At 36.0% G+C, this 19,936-nt stretch overlaps 1 protein-coding gene across 1 annotated transcript; it reads right to left on the bottom strand.

Moving 5' to 3' along the window:
- Nucleotides 1-1,796: 1,796 nt before the first annotated feature.
- Nucleotides 1,797-19,733, bottom strand: LOC129270934 (protein O-linked-mannose beta-1,2-N-acetylglucosaminyltransferase 1-like). The gene is made up of 12 exons (XM_054908275.2): nt 19,559-19,733; nt 17,203-17,329; nt 12,476-12,574; nt 11,789-11,916; nt 11,293-11,395; nt 10,536-10,705; nt 8,932-8,990; nt 7,527-7,728; nt 6,343-6,468; nt 5,791-6,042; nt 4,807-4,916; nt 1,797-4,088 (listed from the first exon to the last, which is right to left on the bottom strand). The coding sequence occupies exons 1-12, from the start codon at nt 19,661-19,663 to the stop codon at nt 4,022-4,024; spliced, it is 1,548 nt and encodes a 515-aa protein (XP_054764250.1). The 5' UTR covers nt 19,664-19,733; the 3' UTR covers nt 1,797-4,021.
- Nucleotides 19,734-19,936: the final 203 nt, after the last annotated feature.

The raw sequence follows: 19,936 nt of genomic DNA, 5'->3' as shown, positions 1-19,936 counted from the left end.
GCAATGTTCATGGGGGGGGGCTTCCAAACCCAAACTCTTCAATGACGGGTCTATGCATCTTGGGGTATGACACAAAAATTTGTTTGAAGATTTTCACCAACAGGGGGGGGGGGGGGGTGTTCACTTTTATAAACTTTAACAATTATGCTGGAACGATCTCAAGTCAACAGACAAAGGTTTTGGCGGGAGGGGAGGTCCAGGGAATAAATTGCATGGGGGATCTGGACCAAATACAGAAATGCCCAAAAGAGACCAAGGAAATCCTTATTCACTGCATCGTGATGCAGTGAATCCAATATTGCAGATTTTAGGCCGTACGTTACAAAAAAAACAATGCCGGGGGGTCGGACCATTGTTAGTACACCCTAGCTCGCCCCTCCTAACCTATCTCTGGTCAAAAACATTACGACAGAACTGTACTTTTATCACTGTACCCAAACTTTTCCCGTACCAATGCACTAAATAATGCCCCTCAGTGCTGTACGCATATGACAGTGGGCACAAGAAAAAATGGCCCGATAATATTTAAAATGAAGTCATCTTGAAGATGCTCGATGATGAAGTTAGTGTTGCCTTAATTTTTCATATTGATGGGCCATTTTATTACAATAAAGGCAAAATGATTTAAAAGTAAGTACATACATTTAGGACCGTATGACTTATCCTACCAAATCATACCATATATTACAAATAAAAGAATGGAAAGAACATATATCTAAAATAAAAAGGGCACTTTATATCAAGAGGTTATGCCAAAACAAAATTTACATCTGTGATTCTCAAGACGGCAGAGGTAGCAAGGTTTTTGAGTTTCTTCTTTCAAACTACAAGTAAAATATTGATTCAAAGAATTTCCTTGAACTCAAACAAAATAAAGGTAAAGAATTAAAACAAAACTGACACATTAAAAGGATAATATACACAATGGCTTGATGATAAAGTTACAAATCAATTCAAATCACATCAACATGGGTCTTAAATGTATACAATATACCTACAAATGAAAAGTAAACATTTTATGCATTCTAGACATATCTCCACTAAAATAAATACAATTGACCATGATCATGAAACAAAAAATATATTTGGTTTGCGCATACATAACGCAACAAAAATTGGCAACATATCTCGGGTTTTTTTTTGTGCAAGGTCGGTAAGATACTATGCAACAATAGTTGAAGGGAAGAGACCGTTTTGATTGCATTGCTTATAAATACTTGCGGACCGATCCATTTCTACGAAAGATAGGTGCAAAATGACATCATTATGACATCATTCAACAAGTCTTATGATCATCATGTCATGAATTTGTCAACTTAACAGGACAATTCTTTCGTTGAGACAAATAATGCACAGTTATATCAAATTTGTCTCACTCCATCTGAGCACACTAAAGAAATGTTGAAGTGCTTTGTTGCACCACGCTTGAGTGGGGCTTGATAAATCATTGGCTATATTCCTCTGTACACTGGCCTAGCCAAACAATTCAAATACAACCTCCATTACAAAGTTATAAAGTTGAGTACTCATATGAATTTACTTCCAATTCAATATTATTTCTCTTTTGTAATCACATATATTGTAGATCCATTAGTCATGTCCTATATTCCAAAGCAAAGCCCGCTAGCTAAGGTATACTGGACACAAGATGGCGACAATAACTGTTACGCTAATTTTGTTAATTTCACATTTGCATAGGGTTAGCACCATTTGAGCACCGGGCTCTATGTATCCACACAAATGCAATTGAACTACTTTTATTCCCGACACACAATAATCAGTACTCTTACATATGATTTGTTCTCGCATTTTATCATCATATCATCAAATATCACTATACAATTGATTACATGACACGTACAAGTGGATATGAAGAGTTTCTTCTCCAAACAGGACAAACCCCTTATCAAAATTCTGTGCCAACTTAATTTTTTTCCTTTTTTGCAACATTTTAAACTTTCTTAGTGGTTCTTCCTCACATTTTCTTGAAAAGAAAGAAAATCAATTATTTTTTTTTTCATTTTCAAAGTTAGAAAAGAGCATAATTAACCTCCATTCAAAACTTAAATTAATAATTTCTTTATATAAATACAGGCAGGCATCTCGGTTTCCCTCGATAAATGATTTATTCCTGTCTCAAAAGAAACTCTTCATATGCAACAACATAAGACAAAACATTTTTTCATAAGATCTTTCTATCACACACAAGAATTTCAACAGAAGATTAAAATGTATGATCTAATAAGACAACAGTGAAGCGTGGTTCTACATGTAAATTCAACAACGCATTACCCTGGCTATTAAGTAACTAAAAGATATGAAAAAAGTAGTGATAAAGATCGTATTCAATCAAAATAATAAATGTCTTAACCTACATGTACATAAAATATGTTTCCTGGAGAAAAACAAAATAAAATTATTGATTAAACTTGATCCCATGATCTTGGGGTGGATATAGTTATTTACTGGTGGATTATAAAACCTGCCTCGGTTCATCAACTCTTAACTAAATCCCTAGGTACCCACAATGCACCAGGAGAGTATTTTATAAAGCAAATAATCAGTGATTTTCACTGACGATTTTATAAGCTACCGTAAACCCTTGCATCTCATTGGCTGGGAACAACTTAGTCACTGACAATCAATGACTAAGTTTTTCATGAAAAGCTCTCCAGGCCTGGGGGAAGTCATCAAGATTAACAACAATTTTTATTGTTACATGATAAAATGGAACCCTACATCATCTACATTTAAATGTACAATAATAAATAACTTAAGCATGATTTATCAAAGGTTTCCATAACATTGTACTGCTACTAAGTTTTTGGTACTCTACCGTAGAAGTACTGGTCATCATATCAAAGAATCACACAAAAAAGCTCACACCTATCACAGTAATTCTTTATACAAAATACTGGTTGAATTTAAGTCGCAGAGTTGCCTAGTATTCTACCTGAAAAATATGTGGTTCAATAATATTTGTCCAATTATCAAAACTGTTTAATTGGTGAATTCTATTTTATTTGCCAGGGTTCATCTGACATGAAAATTCAATTTTTTTTTTTTAATCTCTTTTGGCAATTGAATAATTAATCAGTTGTCGAAGTGGATCTACCATGATTTATTTTCCCATAACTTCATAACTTTAGTATTTAACGGACAGGGCTGAATCACATATGGACTATATATAAGTTTAAGTCTTAAATAAACATTATTGTAAAAAGGTAGGATATACATGTACATGTATTTGAAACCATTCTGGGGTTGTATATTGGTAAAATGCATTTTATGGGTAAATCCGTTATTCATACGTTGATTCATTCACATCTCATCAATACTTGCACATTATGACACAATCAACAATGACATAATTAACAATGATTAAAAAAAGTATTTGTGACATACATTTGTGTATTATTATACATCTGTGTATAATCCAAGGCAACGTGTGAAAATTCAAATTATACAAATAGATAAATACATGTACCATCATATAAATATGTTTTTATTCTGCTCATGTGAATACTCTCTTCCTCTTTCTCTCCACTTTTTTCTCACTCTCTCTTTCTTTTTTCACTCCAGGGCTCCGTAACACAAAGGTTTGCGATTAATTGCAAATATGAAAAAAAAACGCACTGATTGGTTCCCGTTTAGTATTTTAAACTGAGTGCGCATGCAACGATGATCTTGATTGGTCATTGGTATTCAGCGATTGATTGCAAACCTTTGTGTTACGGAGCCCTGCTCTTTCTTTCTTCTCTCTCTCTCCCTCATTCCCATTCTCTCACTCCCACTCTCTTCCTTCACTCTAGTCTCTCTCTCTCTCTCTCTACCTGCCCCCCACCCCCACTCGCTCTCTTTCCCTCTCACAATGTCTATAAGTTATGTTATCCTCTTTCTCTCTCTCTCTCCCTCTCTCTCCCTCTATCACTTTTCAAACTCTTAATAAATGGTACTATCGCCTTGGCAGAGGATGGAATGACAGAAGAGCGGAGAAGTTTTACTTTCTCTCCATCATAGGTCATCGAATCTTTCCTTCCTTCTTCTGTTCAATATAGATTGGTTCTACGTCTGTTGGCTTGTATTTTCTAAAGTACAGAAATTGACGAATAAGACGGAAGAGGAGAGATGAATAAAAGAGAAGAGGGGAACAAAATAAACTTTATGTGTATTCATTATAAGTTTATACTGCATGATAAGATTTAATCTTCTAGGCAATTCCAGAAGATACTCAACCTTTTTGTACGTGTGACAACCTTTTGTCCTATTCTTATGTCACTTCATGTACATGTACTTACTTTGTAAACAATTAAAGTCCCTGTTTTATTAAACTTATCAATGATCGATAATTCTATTTCCATCTTACTCAAGCTTCAGTAGCTTGCAATTTATTACGAGTTAAAAGTTTTATAAGGCAGTGCATTTTTTTTTTTTTTTTTTGCTTCACAAGTATGTGAGCAGAACTAACTGAAATACGTGTTGTGGAACTATCCTGAACTAGGCTAGGCTAGACTAGGCTACGCTAGACTAGGCTACGCTAGACTAGACTGAACTTAACTGGACTGAGCAGAGCTGAACAGAATTAACGGGACTGTCCTGGGCCCCACTGCATAAACATTTTTGTTATGGTAACTTTGCCATCCAATGGTAACTACCATGGTAATGCTTATCAACAGCTAATCAGAATCAAGGATTCCATGCAAGTTACCAATGTATGGCAAAGTTACAGCCCCAACAACTGAACTGCACTGAACTAAATTGAACTGAACTGAACAGAGCTGAATAAAGTCAGAGGTAACAACTTACGAATAAGGCGAGGCAGGCACTCCAACAATGAATACATGGTTCTTCTTCATAAATAATCTCCACATTGCCTTGTGGAAACCGCGGGCATCTAGGTCCCATATATGGAAGCACTGAAAAGACAAAGAATAAAACAAAAACGTATTGACAAAGATATACACACAAAAGCCTGTGATTGCTTTTCATCAAATCTTCTTACTTTCTTTATTGAGCGTTGCGAAGTGTTGTGGCCCAGTGGATTAGTCTTCTGACTTAGAAACAGAGGGTCATGGGTATCGAATCCCAGCCATGGCGTATTTTCCTTCAGCAAGAAATTTATCCACATTGTGCTGCACTCAAACCAGGTGAGGTGAATGGGTATCCGGCAGGATTAATTCCTTGAATGCATGAGCGCTGAAAGGCAGCTCGAGCTAAAGCCGTGGTAATAATCATAATAACATTGCGCCTCGGAATAGAATATTTCTAGATAGATGGCTCTATATACATTGAGATCATTGCTTTTCCTATCTTCTATTTAATTCCACAATGTTAGATCGATCTCAGCTTGATTTTAAAATGCATGTTCATTTCATTTTTATTATTTAAATTCAAGGATATTACTTTTCTAGGAATCTCGTAACAAGGTATTTCTATTCATTTGACCAATCAGTAATAATGATAGTACTTGATGTCCATGGGCAATCATTACATGTAGCAATGTTTGGCAAGCCTCTAGCAAGATTTCATAATGTTTCATGATGCATGTTATTAGCGATTTTCAGTGACAAATTTGCTCTGAGCCAACTAGATGCCAACATTTCAGATTATAATAAATTTATTTCACTTTGCCATTTTATCATATTTACAATCTTCTTGATACGTCTGAATGTCCATGGACACCAGGCGAGTGTTTCATGAAGAATATTGTCAGTGATTTTCCATGACAAATTTGTTCTGAGCCAATCAGAAGCAGGTATTTCAGTAGCTCATAACGAAAGTCAAACCTACCTTAGCTGTTGACAACCAGGTATCAAAGTCTCTGTCATTATAGACACGTATATACATGACGTAGGTCTCCCCGCCATTGGGCGTATCGGGGATGAAGGCCTCGTCGCACGGTGATAACCTGTGATCAAGGACTTTGGCCTGACTGATCTGACGGTGCATCTCCTTCTCGTACTCTTCTTGGACCATCTTATCCACGTCCTTCAGCTTGGCGTGAGGTGCCGTGTTGAAGGCTCGCTTTTTGAAATAAAGATCCTGATTGGGGACGGTGGGAGAGGTTACAGAAATAAAAACGAAATATTAGGATCTGGGTAAATGTATTCAACTTCATACAAAAGTCACAGAACGTCAGAGTCTTCTTTTCTCCTGCTGCCTTACAACTCCATTCGCCGACTCAAGCCAACATCTCTCATCTACTCAAGCCTCTCTCATACCTCTCCAACTCATACCAGCCTTCTACTCAAGCCTCTCACCCTGCCCACTTCTCAAGCGTTTCCACTCTCAATATTCCTGACATGCATTGCTCTACAGATAAGATCATCATCTTCAACAAACCTGGAAATAGCTGTTCATATTGACTCCTTTTGCCCCAAAGTGATACGTCCTTGACACATCCGGTATAATGCACTCCCTGCCTTGCATGTTCTCTGGTAGCCGTAACCACATATCCCAATCCCAAAGCTGCAAAATAAAGAGAAAATATATGTGAAGTGTTATTGTTAATGTCCACACAAACAATGCTTGGTAGTTGACCGACTTCCTTTAAAATGGGATTTAACTGGAGGTGGTGATAGAATAGTCTGCAAGCACAGACTCATATTTGACACTTTAACCAATCACAAGTCTAGAGTTAAGACTAGACGCCAAAGGCTCTGTCTGTGTCAAAAAGCAAGCCACAGCACATGGTGAATCTACATGTACATGTAGTCACACTACTTCAGACTCTCTATATTATGTGAATTGTGAAAACCAAGGGTCTGTACCTGCAGACTAGTGATGGTAGGAGATGGACTCAAGGGGGAAATGGACATTATGAAAGGATTGCATTGAATCTTGCTGTACAATTATTGATGTATCCAGTGTATTCTAGGCATTGATCTTACATGGAAATAAAGAAGATTTGTACATATCATCATCAGCATCACTATCATCATCATCATCACCTTCACCATCATCATCACCACCACCATCATCATCATCATCATCATCGTCGTCATCATTATCATCACTATCATCATCATCATCATCATCACTCTCATCATCATCATCATATCAATCACCATCATTATCATCATCATTATCATCATCATTATCATCATCATTATCATCACCATCACTATCACCATCATCATCACCATCACCATCATCATCATCATCATCATCACCATCATCATTATCGTTCATCATCACCATAATCATCATCAGCAGCAGCATCGTCACCATCATCACAATCATCATCATCCCCATCATCATCATTATCATCATCATCATCAACACCATCACCACCATCACCATCATCACAATCACCATCATTATCATCATCATCATCATCAACACCATCACCATCATCACAATCACCATCATTATCATCATCATCATCATCAACACCATCACCATCATCACAATCACCATCATTATCATCATCATCATCATCAACACCATCACCATCATCACAATCACCATCATTATCATCATCATCATCACATGGGAGCAGTGTTGCGACAATCATCAAATCTTACCTTTTCTGGGGTGGGCCACTTGGGTTCCAGTTCATTTTTATAGAGACTTCTTCTTAGCATCCAGCCAAGGCCTGGCATGGTCTCTATCCTGTAGAGCAGGGAGGGGTCATTGCTTGTATGCTCGTACCCCTGGTCGTTCCACGCTGATATACACAGTACCGTGCTATCTTCCTCCAAGATGGGGAGAGTTTGGCTGAAATAACTGTGGAAGATAAAATGATAATAATAATAATGATAATAATATTATTATATTTTAATATTATAATACATATTTTTATAATTATTATCATCAATATCATTATCATAATCATAATTATCATCATCATCATCATCCTCATCCTCCTCATCATCATCATAATCATCACCATTATTATTATTATATGCAAAATTCACTGAGCACTACTTATATTTGTTCCTAATGATTTACCAGTACATTGTAATTGCATGGCTTTCTTTCAATCCATCCAATCCCCCCTCCAACCATTTTTTCCCCTCTACTATTAAGCACACTCTTCCCTCTGATATTTCTTCATTCCTTTCTTCATTTCTCAATCTCTCCTCCCATTCCCATCCTCTCTCCCATGTTTTCCTTCTACACGTATACTGTGTAGCTCACCTTCTCTTCCCATTTTTCTTCACACCCTCCACCTTTTCTCCCTCTCTTTCACTTCTGTCTTTAATCTTTCATAACTTCCTCATTAATTAATTCCATGGTTTCCATCCATTCCAATTCTCCCTTTCATCATTTTCTTCTATACTGTGTAACTCACCCCCCCCCCCTCTGATGTTTCTTCACTCCCTTCTTCATTTTTCACTATGTCCTTCATTCCTTCACTTCTATCTTTATTTCTTCATAGATTTCCCATTCATATATTTACCTACCCCTTCCCTCCTTTCTCTGTTTGTTCCTTCTCTTTCTTTTCTTCTGCATTCATCAGTTTTATTACTTCCTTCTCAATTCTACCCTTTCGATCTTTTTTCTATCCATTCCCTCCTTCTCCTGCTCTCCCTTATTCAGCTTTTTCCTCATTCCTTCTTTTCTCTCTTTCTTTCACTTTCTTCCTTCACTTTTCCCTACTTTTCCCTATTCCTCTTCATTTCCCTAGTTTGCAAGCACAGACCCTTGGTTTTTGCAATTCGCATTGTGCATCATGCAGAGTCTGAGATAGAGAGACTAGATTCATTATGTAATGTGGCTGCCTATATCTGACACAGACATGTAGTTTGGCATCTAGTCTTCACTCTAGACATGGTATAATTGGTTAAAGAGTCAAATATGAGTCTGTGCTTGCAGACTAGCATCCCCTTCTCTCTCTCTCTTTCTTCCCAACTCTCTCCCTATCCCTCGAAATCTCCCTCCAATCTCCCCAATCCCACGATCCATCACCACATAGAGTCGGCTTACCTGAAGAAATCTTCCGAGACATCCAGATCTTCTTCCAAGATTATCGCATACTGCGCCCTCTACAGACACAAAAAGAACAATCGAAAACAAAAAAATCACATTTCTTATTCTCTTTTCTAAATCTCTCAAGAAATAAAATCGCATTCAAGGATTTCATTCGATTATTTTCCAGACATCCAGGCAGAAAGGATGAAGATAAAAGCTATTAGGATTCAATGACTGAATTCTAAACTCTCATGAATTAATTAAACCCATTTCATGTGTAACTCGGTCTTCTTTTCCTACACCGCTTTCGTGAACTCTGCTGCCTATCATGTTTGTATTTGAGTACATAGACACAGCAGTCTCTTTAACCTATTCAATGCTGGAACCAGGTAGTCCCTGTACAAAGCCTATGGGAATATCAAAATTAAGGGATTTAAGGGTTGAATCATCATCTGTGGGGAACCGAAAGGGGTTTCCTTCTGAGAGTTTTTCTTAATAAAGTGCACCCATCAATAACAGCACTGTCGTACTGTTTCAACTCTTGTACCTCTTAAAAGAAAAATTTTGCTCAATTTGGTGCTTTCATTCGTAACAGGACAACTCCCAAAGATTAAAATTATCATGGATAACTTCTTGGATTGCATCTGACATGGTGGAAACGTCCCTTGAGTACGTGTAGCCCTAGAGATAACTTTACCCAAAAGGCAACTAATTCTAAAAACATTCTTCACTGGAAAGTTGCAAGAAAATATTTACAATCAATGACAAATTTACAATGACATTTTTCAACTGATAGGGATTAATTTCAGTTGTAGCAAATCAGTTTAAACTTGTGGTTGCAAGAAGGAGATAAGAAATTGATTGCATATTTGTAATCAATCGCAAGTCGTATGACAGACTAGGGAACCAAGAATAGATTTGCTATTGATAGCAAGTTTCCTGCAATGTCCATAAGTTATCGTGGAAGATGCCCTAGAAGCCTTATTCTATAATACATGGCACTCAGGGGAGCATTTCATCACAACTTTTGCTGACAAAATGTTGGATCTGACAACTTTCCTTGATTTTGATTGACTGAGAAGCACCGTTACTATGGTAACTGTTGGATAAAACAGACTTTGTCGGATAAAACGTCCGACAAGTCCTTTCATGAAACGTTCCCCAGAACATATATATCCCCAGTCTTCATTATTGCACAATGGTTCAGCTTGGAAACTCTTGTTAGAATTGTGCCCAGGGAGCGGAAAAAGTGTATACAATATATATGAGTAAGCCAGGATCCAATGATCGGGGTAACCATACTATAGATCAGAGGAAGAACTAAGAGACGTTGTTGGGATGTATTAATGTGACAATTACAAATATTATTCATCATCCAAAGAGTAAAGATAACCTTAAGTTCAATCCTATACAGGGAAAAAATTAAACGAGGGCTGGGGTTGATTTAGTCCCCAAAATGCCCAAAAGAGCCCAGGAAACTAAACAAAAAAAGGGAGCACCAGAAATCTCCATTCAGAGCAATGTTCAAGCATATCCAATGTTACAGATTTAAGCAGTAACATGTGAAAAGTGGCCCCTGATTAAAAAAAAAATTGGCCTACTCCTATATATTTACTTACAGGAAACATATTGAATGTAGCGGTCAAGCTGGCCTTGTAGTGCTGTGATATCCTGGCATTCTTGACCCCTAAGGGGGTATGTTGTATTCCTTTCAAACCAAAGAGTTTGACCACTTCCAGAGGCTCCTCGAAGTAGCCATCAATGAAGACCACTATCATCTCAGGATTTACTTGAAGAGAGAGACAAAAAAGTATGATGCATCGTTATCTAAGGAAATCATAAATAGATTTATAAACCCAAATATTCTTATTGCAAAGTAGGTGAAATGTTTCTATACAAAGAAAAAGTTTTTTAATGCCTATATAATACATGTACTAGCCCATATAAAACTTTATAGACAATATTTTTCATTTTTATTTTTGAAAACATAATATTCCATCCAGGTCATGCATGAACCATATGTCATAAATGAGATCAAAGTTTAGCTTAAAAAATATTAAGGGATTAAAAGAGAACCATATGTGCTTCAGTATGCCCACAGGGCAAAATTTGCTGTTTTTTATATTTTTTTGTTTGATCATTAATACACCTTTTGACACAATAGTGCATTTTCTGCATTCCATTACATAGGACTTGGTTGAAACACGGACTGACAATTTCAGCCATGCAACCCCTTTCCATTACAATATTGTCCTATCATGTGGGAATTGTCCTTTCAGGTGGAAATTTACATACTAATTAATCTATCACACCAAGGCAGGCACTATCATCATATTTAGAAAATAAGAGAGAACGCTATTATTTATATCAACTTACCTCCATGCGCTGATAGGAGTGTGCTGAGCATTCGATAGAGATAGTTGGGTCTATTACTTGCTATGATTACAACAGGCACATTGAAGACACGATTATTGGCAAACTGCGAGGGGGAAAACAACCGATCAAATCAGTGGTGAAATAAAATTTAGAAACTTGTGAATGTTTTGAGTGAAACCATGAAAGTGATTTTATTTACAAATCATGTTAAGTGAATTCAATAATTTAACAAAAATCTGAGTGTTATAATGTTAGGAGAAAAAATGAGTGTAACAGGAAATCAACCCTTATAATAATAATAAATTAGAGCATATTTTATGCATAAATTAGCATAATTCATTCATAATGATTTCACAGTAATTGACAATATCAATTTTGAAATGGCTATCCCTAAATCAATATTATATGATGTAACGTCACTAACATTATGTGCTGTACTGTGGCCCTATTTTTCTGTTCAAACTCATTTGAGAATGTTACCATAACTGGCATTTACCTGTTCAGGATGCATTTCAATGGGGGCGGGGTCCTCACAGCTACATAGACTCCCATACCCCTCCACCTTGGCACAGAACTCCCTCCTCCGCGCATTGGCCTCCGTCTCCGGCCACTGGCACTCACTCTCTACAAATGAAAACAAGAGCCAAGGAAAGCGGGTCAAATATACATGTTTACAGCGAGAGGATCTAAATGAACCCGACTTGTCAATGTTTGCTAGCATTCAAATTGGTTTCTTTCCCTTCCCACTTGGCATTATTGTAGTGGCGAAGGGACTACGGTATCTCATGAAGAAGAAATTTTGTGGAAAGTTGTTTTGATGTTTTACCATCCCCACTTATCCGATACACATATGAAATTTTCATTTGATTTTTATTTGTTTTAGCATAATGTTTTCATTCTTTAATATACACTTCAAATTTACTGTATTAAAGGATATTTTCTTTTTTGATTTGTATGATGGCACCCCCCTCCGTAATTCTCTTTCACTTTTTCTCTCTCTTCATCTCTCTTGCCCCTATCTTAGTATCTTTTTTCTCCTTCGAATAAAGTGTTCAGGTCTAATCTCTAACAAAGTTTCACTTTACATTTTCATTTATATTCTGTTCTAAAATAACTTCTACTGTAATACCACCTTACAGATGGTAAGAATAAGGTTTTTGAAACTCAAATTCTTTAAACTCACCTTCCTTTGATGAGAGAGGTACGGTGGCTTTGAGTACGACCGGTGACCCCCAGCTAGACAGGTCTGGTGCTTTGTGAAGCTGCTCTGCAAATGCCTGGCCTGTATTAAGAACAATTGTGGGGGGGGGGGATCAGAAATATGGGGGGGGGGGGGAATGTCAATATGCTTGAATTTACACCCAAAACATAATTGATATGTGATCTGTTTGCCAAAACAAAAAGTTTAATTATCACTGGATTATGCATAAACAATGTACATAATAATACTAGTAATTTTCATAGCACCATCTACAAGTATTTAGATATAATCTATTATGAGGCACGCTATTATCATTATTCAGGCATTAGCTCAACCCGCCATTTCAAACGCTGTGCATTCAAGGAATTAATCATGCTGGGTACCCATTCACCTCACCTGGGTCGAATGCAGCACAATGTGGGTAAACTTCTTGCTGAAGGAAAACACGCCATGGCTGGATTCAAACCTGTCATCCTCTGACATGTACTCATAAAAGCATACTCAAACATATTTGTAACACAACACCAATGCCCTCATTTTCAGTAATCACAAATGCACAGAATTGGGCTACTCATAATCTGTATTAAAATATCTTTTTTTTGGGGGGGAGGGGGTGGTCATATATGCTGATATACAATTTCCAAATGGATCCATTCAAACAATTACACTCTTCTAGCATCACTCGATGAGAGCAGAAACAAAATATCTCTCAAACAATTACCTTATCAATAAAGAAATCATCAGCAAGCCTCTAATGGGATAAGGCCACAAAAGAAAATGTGTGTCTTAGGAAATTAGCAGACATCAAGTCGAGCCGAAGAGCAAACTGGCCGCCAATGCAATTATAGCATTCATGGCATGTGTCACTCTCCATTGAAGAATCAATCAAGATTTGATTTAGAAAGAGCAATTAGAGGACTTACCAGGGACATTGCATTTAATTGATGAATTACGAGGGGGCCTGAAAGAAAGGAACGCTTTTTAGGAGAAAACAATCCGATTGCAAGTACCAAATCTTTTTGTAATGTCGTACATTCCATCCACACTACTTGGTATAATTCTAAACATGATAGATACAGCATTTATCAATGAAATCTACATGTGTCATTGCATACCAACTACTGTTACATGAACTTATACTACAAATCATATACTTAGAACTTATCAATACATGCTTAAAAGGTTCAAATAAGTACATGCACAAAGAATAATTTCCACTGGGGCTGTGTGACCAATGATTCATTAGGAAATTGCTTTCAATTCAGTTTAGTTTTTGTTTTTGGTTTGTTTGTTTGTTTGTTTGTCTGTTGATGTTTTTGCAATGAGAGAAGTCAAAGACTTTAGTTTTGAAGGAAAGAGAGAAAGGGATGAAGAGATGGATGTAAAAAGATGAAAAAGGCGTACAAAAATGACTTCAAAAAGAAGATCATAAGAGAGACTATAAAATTGAGAAATGAAATGAATGACAATTATTTAGACTTTTTTTAATGTGATATTCAGCACTGCAACATTTCTTCCGTTTGGAAATTTAGACACGAACATACCACTTAATTATCCAACTGAATTTCTTCCTCATCATGCTTTGCTCCAATAATCAATTAATTACATTTTTAAATTCCAGGGAAAATGAAATCCAAACACTGAGGAATCAAAATGTAAATATTTTGCATGCTTGTGCTGGGGACGGCAATCTCAAGTTGTGAGATAGTATATCAGGAATTCTGCCGCAGTTTGTAGAATGATGGATGAGAACATAGTCTGGAGTCGTAAATTCAAATTGGTAATGGCATCAGAGCTTGTTTTTATACATCGAAAGTAGATAGAGGAACTTGAAATTTTAAGGATTTGAACTGCATTATGATAGGTTAGATATGAAATCTGTGAATTGAGTAGATAAATGCATTTCTCATATTTTTGCTCAACATTCAATTTACAAAATGTAATTTCAAAGGAATTATTCAATTGTTTTTCGTTATGTTTTAGAAACTGAATCATTTGAATTGCTTATCCTTATCATGCTTTATCCAATGCTCTTATACTTTTAAAAGTGTAATTTTCAAGCTAATCATCTATTTTTATTATCATCATTTTGTTTATGATATTCTGGAATTTGGTTGTATGTAATACATTATCCTTAAATAGTATGTGACTATGTTACCAAATATGGGGTTTTAAAAAGTATTTGAACTACCTTACAAATATTCAGAATCAAATAAATTATTCTGTGCATTAAAAATCCAGGGTTGGCCTAAACGTTATGCCAGTGCATGGCCATTATTCAGTATACAAAATGTACATGTTAATTTACTTCCAAAGGAAACAAAATATTTCAAAAGAAAAAGGTTTAGAAGCAGACACACACGCCTTGAAGGAAAACTGGAACTCATACAGATTGGAAGGATTGTATCAAGAAACTTGTTGCCCAAGGGGTCATTTAAATCTAAACAACAACACCATAATTCCATTATCCCCCCATTTATCTGTTTAGTCTAGATATTGAATTATAGCAAGACATTGAACTATCTTTAGTAAAGGTGAACAAAGATTATGAGACAAAGGATGATGATTCGCAATGCTAATACACAGTGAAGATTGAATATATTGTATATTTCCAGCATATTTCTGCACCATGCAATCCTTTTTATAATTGAAGAATCATTGTTTTTTTGTTTTTTTAATATTTCTTCATTTAATTTTCTTTTTGTACAGTGTACGTCTTCTTTCTTGGAATTCAAAAACTTGATAAAAAAATTATTTCTGCCACTTTAACATTTCAATTCATTAATTACATTACATTTATTTATGATGCTATGGATTGTGTAGTTTGAAGACTTTCTTTATATCAAATATATGACAAACAGAATATTGTCAATTCAAATAACCAGAAATAAATCTAAACGGGGAAAATTGCAATAAATGTGTCATTATTGAAACAGACTCCATTCTCTCCAGTTCAAAAGGATATTATATGCATTGTACAAGACAGGAACTCAACAAATGAATGATGTTACTGACGTCATTTTCAGATATGAATAGTACATTATTACACAAATGACAGCTGTTGCATTCTCTCGGATCAACAGTTTTTCAATATTGGTCTATTAAACAAGAAATATTTAATAATGAGAGGAACATTTGTAGAAAGATGGACCCAGACCAATTACTTGCAATCGTTTCTCTCAATTTAAATGTCTAGGTTTACAGGTGCCCTTTGGTGAACCTTCTGACTTTTTCATTTGGATATTTGACACTTTAACAACACCATTAAAGTGTCCCAAACAGTCACAGTGACGCATAATTCACATTTCTCCGCCATCAGACTTGCTGGAATTGGACATTTGTCTTTTAATATTTCCGTTTCTTGGCATAAATCTACAAAAATCTTGGAGTCACTCTTTGCTTTTTAGTAATTTACATAACCAAGAAGGAATAGTCCAGAATACCAGACAATATGTCTAGTCTGTCCTAATTTTTTGGTGAATAATACATAGGGCAGAAATAATGAATTCATCTGAAAAGAAAACATTCTGTATTAGTCATTCCTGATGGCAGTGTATCTCAATTAGTGTACGAGTATGTTAAAGATATTAACATGACTCATTACTTCCATTTTTTCTGCAATCATAAAAAGGCAATATTAATAACTGTCTCACCTTTTTATGCTTTCATGCCCTATTATTTTGATTTGTGTTTTTTAATATTTTTTTACAAAACTGAAATAGCTCTAGGAATCAATTGCAAACAGATTTGCAATCAAACCCAACTCCAAAAGTCAAACACAACTTTCATTTCAACCAATCATATAAGCATATTTGAGAAATGTTAAAGTCTTATTTTAGTTTGATTCAAACATAACACTTTCTGCCAAATCTGTGTCAGAAAAAGATTTGGAACAAATACAACTTGATCAGATTGGCGTATTTAAGTTGCTTTTAAAAATATTTCAGCAAATGACCAAGAACAAGTAACTGTAGCAATGTCTTACCATACATGTCAACTTTTCTTCTGTGCTACAGAAAGATTTGCAATCCAACGCAACTTTTCAGATAAACACATTTGGAACATGCTTCAATATGATTAATTAATTTTTTATTTGCGTTCAAACATACAGTGTATACTTCTCAAACCTGGCCTCTATGAAGAGGTGTTGTGGCTTTGTCTTCAGACTTTGAACCAGAGAGTCCATAATTCAAATCCCACCACAGCACTAAGGACCTTTGGCAAGGCATTAATCTACATTTGCCACTCTCCACCCAGGTGTAGTAATGGGTACCCAATAGGAAGGAATTCCTTGAATGCTTGAGCACCTAATCAGGGTAGCTGTGCTAAAGCCGGGGTAATAAGTATGCAGCACTTAGAAACATTGTATCAAGTGCTATACAAATGTTGCATATATTTATAATTATTACTATTATCAATATCATAATCATAATCATTATCATCATCATCATCAGCATCATCATCATCATTATTATAATCATATTATTATTATTATTATTTTTATTATTATCATTATATTATTATTAGTATTATATTATTATTATTAAAATATTTCCATTGTCCACAACTTAATGTTCTGTTGGTATATTAAGCAACAACCGGACTTCTTTCAGAAATCTAGGGTTATTGTTCTATATTCTATCAAATTATTATTATCATTATAATTATCATTATTATTATTATTCAAAAAAACTGTTGGTATAGCTTACCATGTCTATTTTTCTTCTGTGTGATAAAGGCCCATGTATCTCTCCATCCTAGATCAAAAGACTTCACACTCCCTAGGTTCTTCAGCATCTGTTTCGTCTGCTCCTTCATCTGAAAGGTACCTTCATCCTATAAAAAATAAAGCAAATAATGCAAAATATATATGAATTGCTGAAATATGATAACAATTGCTGGATATATTCTTTCCAATGGGATGCAGTGTGCGAGTATTATTACCCTCGATTAAGCTTGGGCTACCGATTCCAGCACTCGGTGCAAAGAAGGAGTTAATCCTGTCGGCTACCCAGTCGCTTCACCTGGGTTCAGTGCAGAACAATGTGGTTTAAATAAATTACCCAAAAAATGATGTGAAGCAATTTTAGAGACATTGAAATCATTTGACTTGACTTCACACACCAGTTTTTGTCAGTGAAAAGAATGAAGTGACTAGGAAGTGCAAATTTCTCTTTATAAAAATATACTGGGGGAGTGTATGTGCTCAAAAGTTAGTGAACCCCGCAACAAAATGCACTCCTTCATGGTGTTAAATGTAGACAACATTACAATGTTTGGTGAGCCCAGAGAAACAAAACTGTATTGAATGTAATACTTTATCACCTGACTTCACAATTTAACATCTAAAACACAGCAGAATTTGAACACTTTTAATACGTCAATTTTCTGGTGGGGTTCACTAACTTTTCAGCACCGTTTTATGTTAATAAAGTGTTCTAAACAACAAAGGTCATTAAAATGAAGTAAGGAAACAAGGAAAAGACAAAGAAAAGACCTGAGTAAAAAATATTGAGGCTTTTTGATAATCAAAATAAAAAACTGTTTAATTTCAACAAGCAGAAAATACATTTTATGTCTAAAAATCTACGAGTAGCTTAAAAAACTAGTCCATGATGTCGGCACTCTTCCCAGATAAGAAGCTAATCCATTCAAACACACCGTCTTTTTAACCTATTCTCTCAGCGGACAAATGTCACTTAATCTAATACCTACTCCTCTGCACAAGCGAGAGACCTCCTCTCAGCTCTCATGCGCTGTTTAGACTAATGGAAATATGTATGAAACATTTACATCAAGAATTCATGTCTGTTTTTTATATAAATAGAATTTCATAGAAGTTTTCACTATTGGTTATTGTCATCTTGTTATTAGTTTTCATAATTAAACAGATTAAAACAGATTTCCTCTTTTGAATAAAATATGAAGAACTGGAGACGGTTGACTCGACCAAATGATCAAGCCATAAAGAGCACGCCCGAATAAATTTGTCCAAATGAGTGAGTCCAAAATGGATGAGCCCATCATTACAAAATATACCCTTCATATTCAATATCTGGGCTGTAGCAGGACACCAACAACTCAACATTTATAACCAAAACTGATTCAATCATGGATTTAATTACACCTTACTTCATACTTTATGTTTCTTCATACAACATTCTGAAAAAATTGCATGAATCTTCGGGGGGGGGGGGGGGGGGTCATGAAAAAATTCACTGAAAACTGTTATAAGCTACTGTAAAATACTGCAAATTCTTGCATCCGATATTCTGATTGTCTGAGAGCACATTATTCAGTGAAACTCAGTGACAAAACTCTTCATGAAATTGTCCCCTGATGGTGCAAACACATGACCACTTGCCTGGCTTTCTCTACATGCACCCCTCTGACCCCCCCCCCCCCCACCTACATCCTTCCCCCACAACTCCACCAACCCATCCCCTTATTTCCAATCAACATAGAAACAAACATGATTAGGTGAGCTTTTCATTTCTGAAAGGTCAACTGCACTTAAAAGACGAGAGTCGGACACGATTTTCACCTTCTGTGAAGGTCACTCATCCAAAGACAAGGAGGACTCCAGGAATAATTTCTAAGGACGTTTTATAGTCAAAGCCAATGATGGACCGTGTCGAGGAATGTTTAAAAAAAAAAGAGCCCTCAGTCTCTACCCAAAAGAGGTGCTTTATGTGTAGAAACTCATAGATTTATCCAGTGCTGGCTACTGTCATTGTTTTCTTGTAGTTTCTTGTAGCTAGTTTCAATTGTTAGTATAATATCCCCCCTCTGCCATGTTACCCATTTCATGAATATTTCTTTCAGAGCCAAGACACTCCACCCCCACCCCTTTAGCCTATAGCCCCCCCCCCCCCCTCTGGAAGCGGCAAAATAGGTTTATGGTAATTATCTTCCTCCAAATAATTCTCCTTCCATGAAAATAAGCTACGAGTTCATTCCCGAGGAGGGGGGGGGGGGCAAAGGAGGCGAAATCAAACATAAATTATGGGTTTGTGTTATTCCTCCCGATTCTTCTACCATCAAAAATGTGCTACGATTCCATACCTTAATTGCTAGGATGATGATGCGCCCATCTGAAACCATATTGAGGAATAACACCATAGCCTCGTCCTCGTGTCCTATGTAGGTATCAAAGACTTTCTGCGCCATGATGCTGCCAGTGGCCTGGTTTAATACAATGCAGTGAATACCTCGCCCTTTATCCTTCTCATCTTCTTCTAAAATCTACAACAGAAAAAAAAAGAATGAAGACGTAAAATTGGTTAATTTCATTCATCAACAAAATTATGGATTTGAATTTGATGTGACATTAATAATAATGATAATAATAGTTACATTTATATAGCGCTTCATACGTCGGTTTCTGAGCACTTTACATTGTCATGATTGTTATCCCCGGTCATACGATCCATCACTGTTCCA

Source organism: Lytechinus pictus, chromosome 11, assembly GCF_037042905.1.
Source record: "Lytechinus pictus isolate F3 Inbred chromosome 11, Lp3.0, whole genome shotgun sequence".
NCBI lineage: Eukaryota > Metazoa > Echinodermata > Echinoidea > Temnopleuroida > Toxopneustidae > Lytechinus > Lytechinus pictus.
This window is presented reverse-complemented; position numbering and strand designations above follow the sequence as displayed.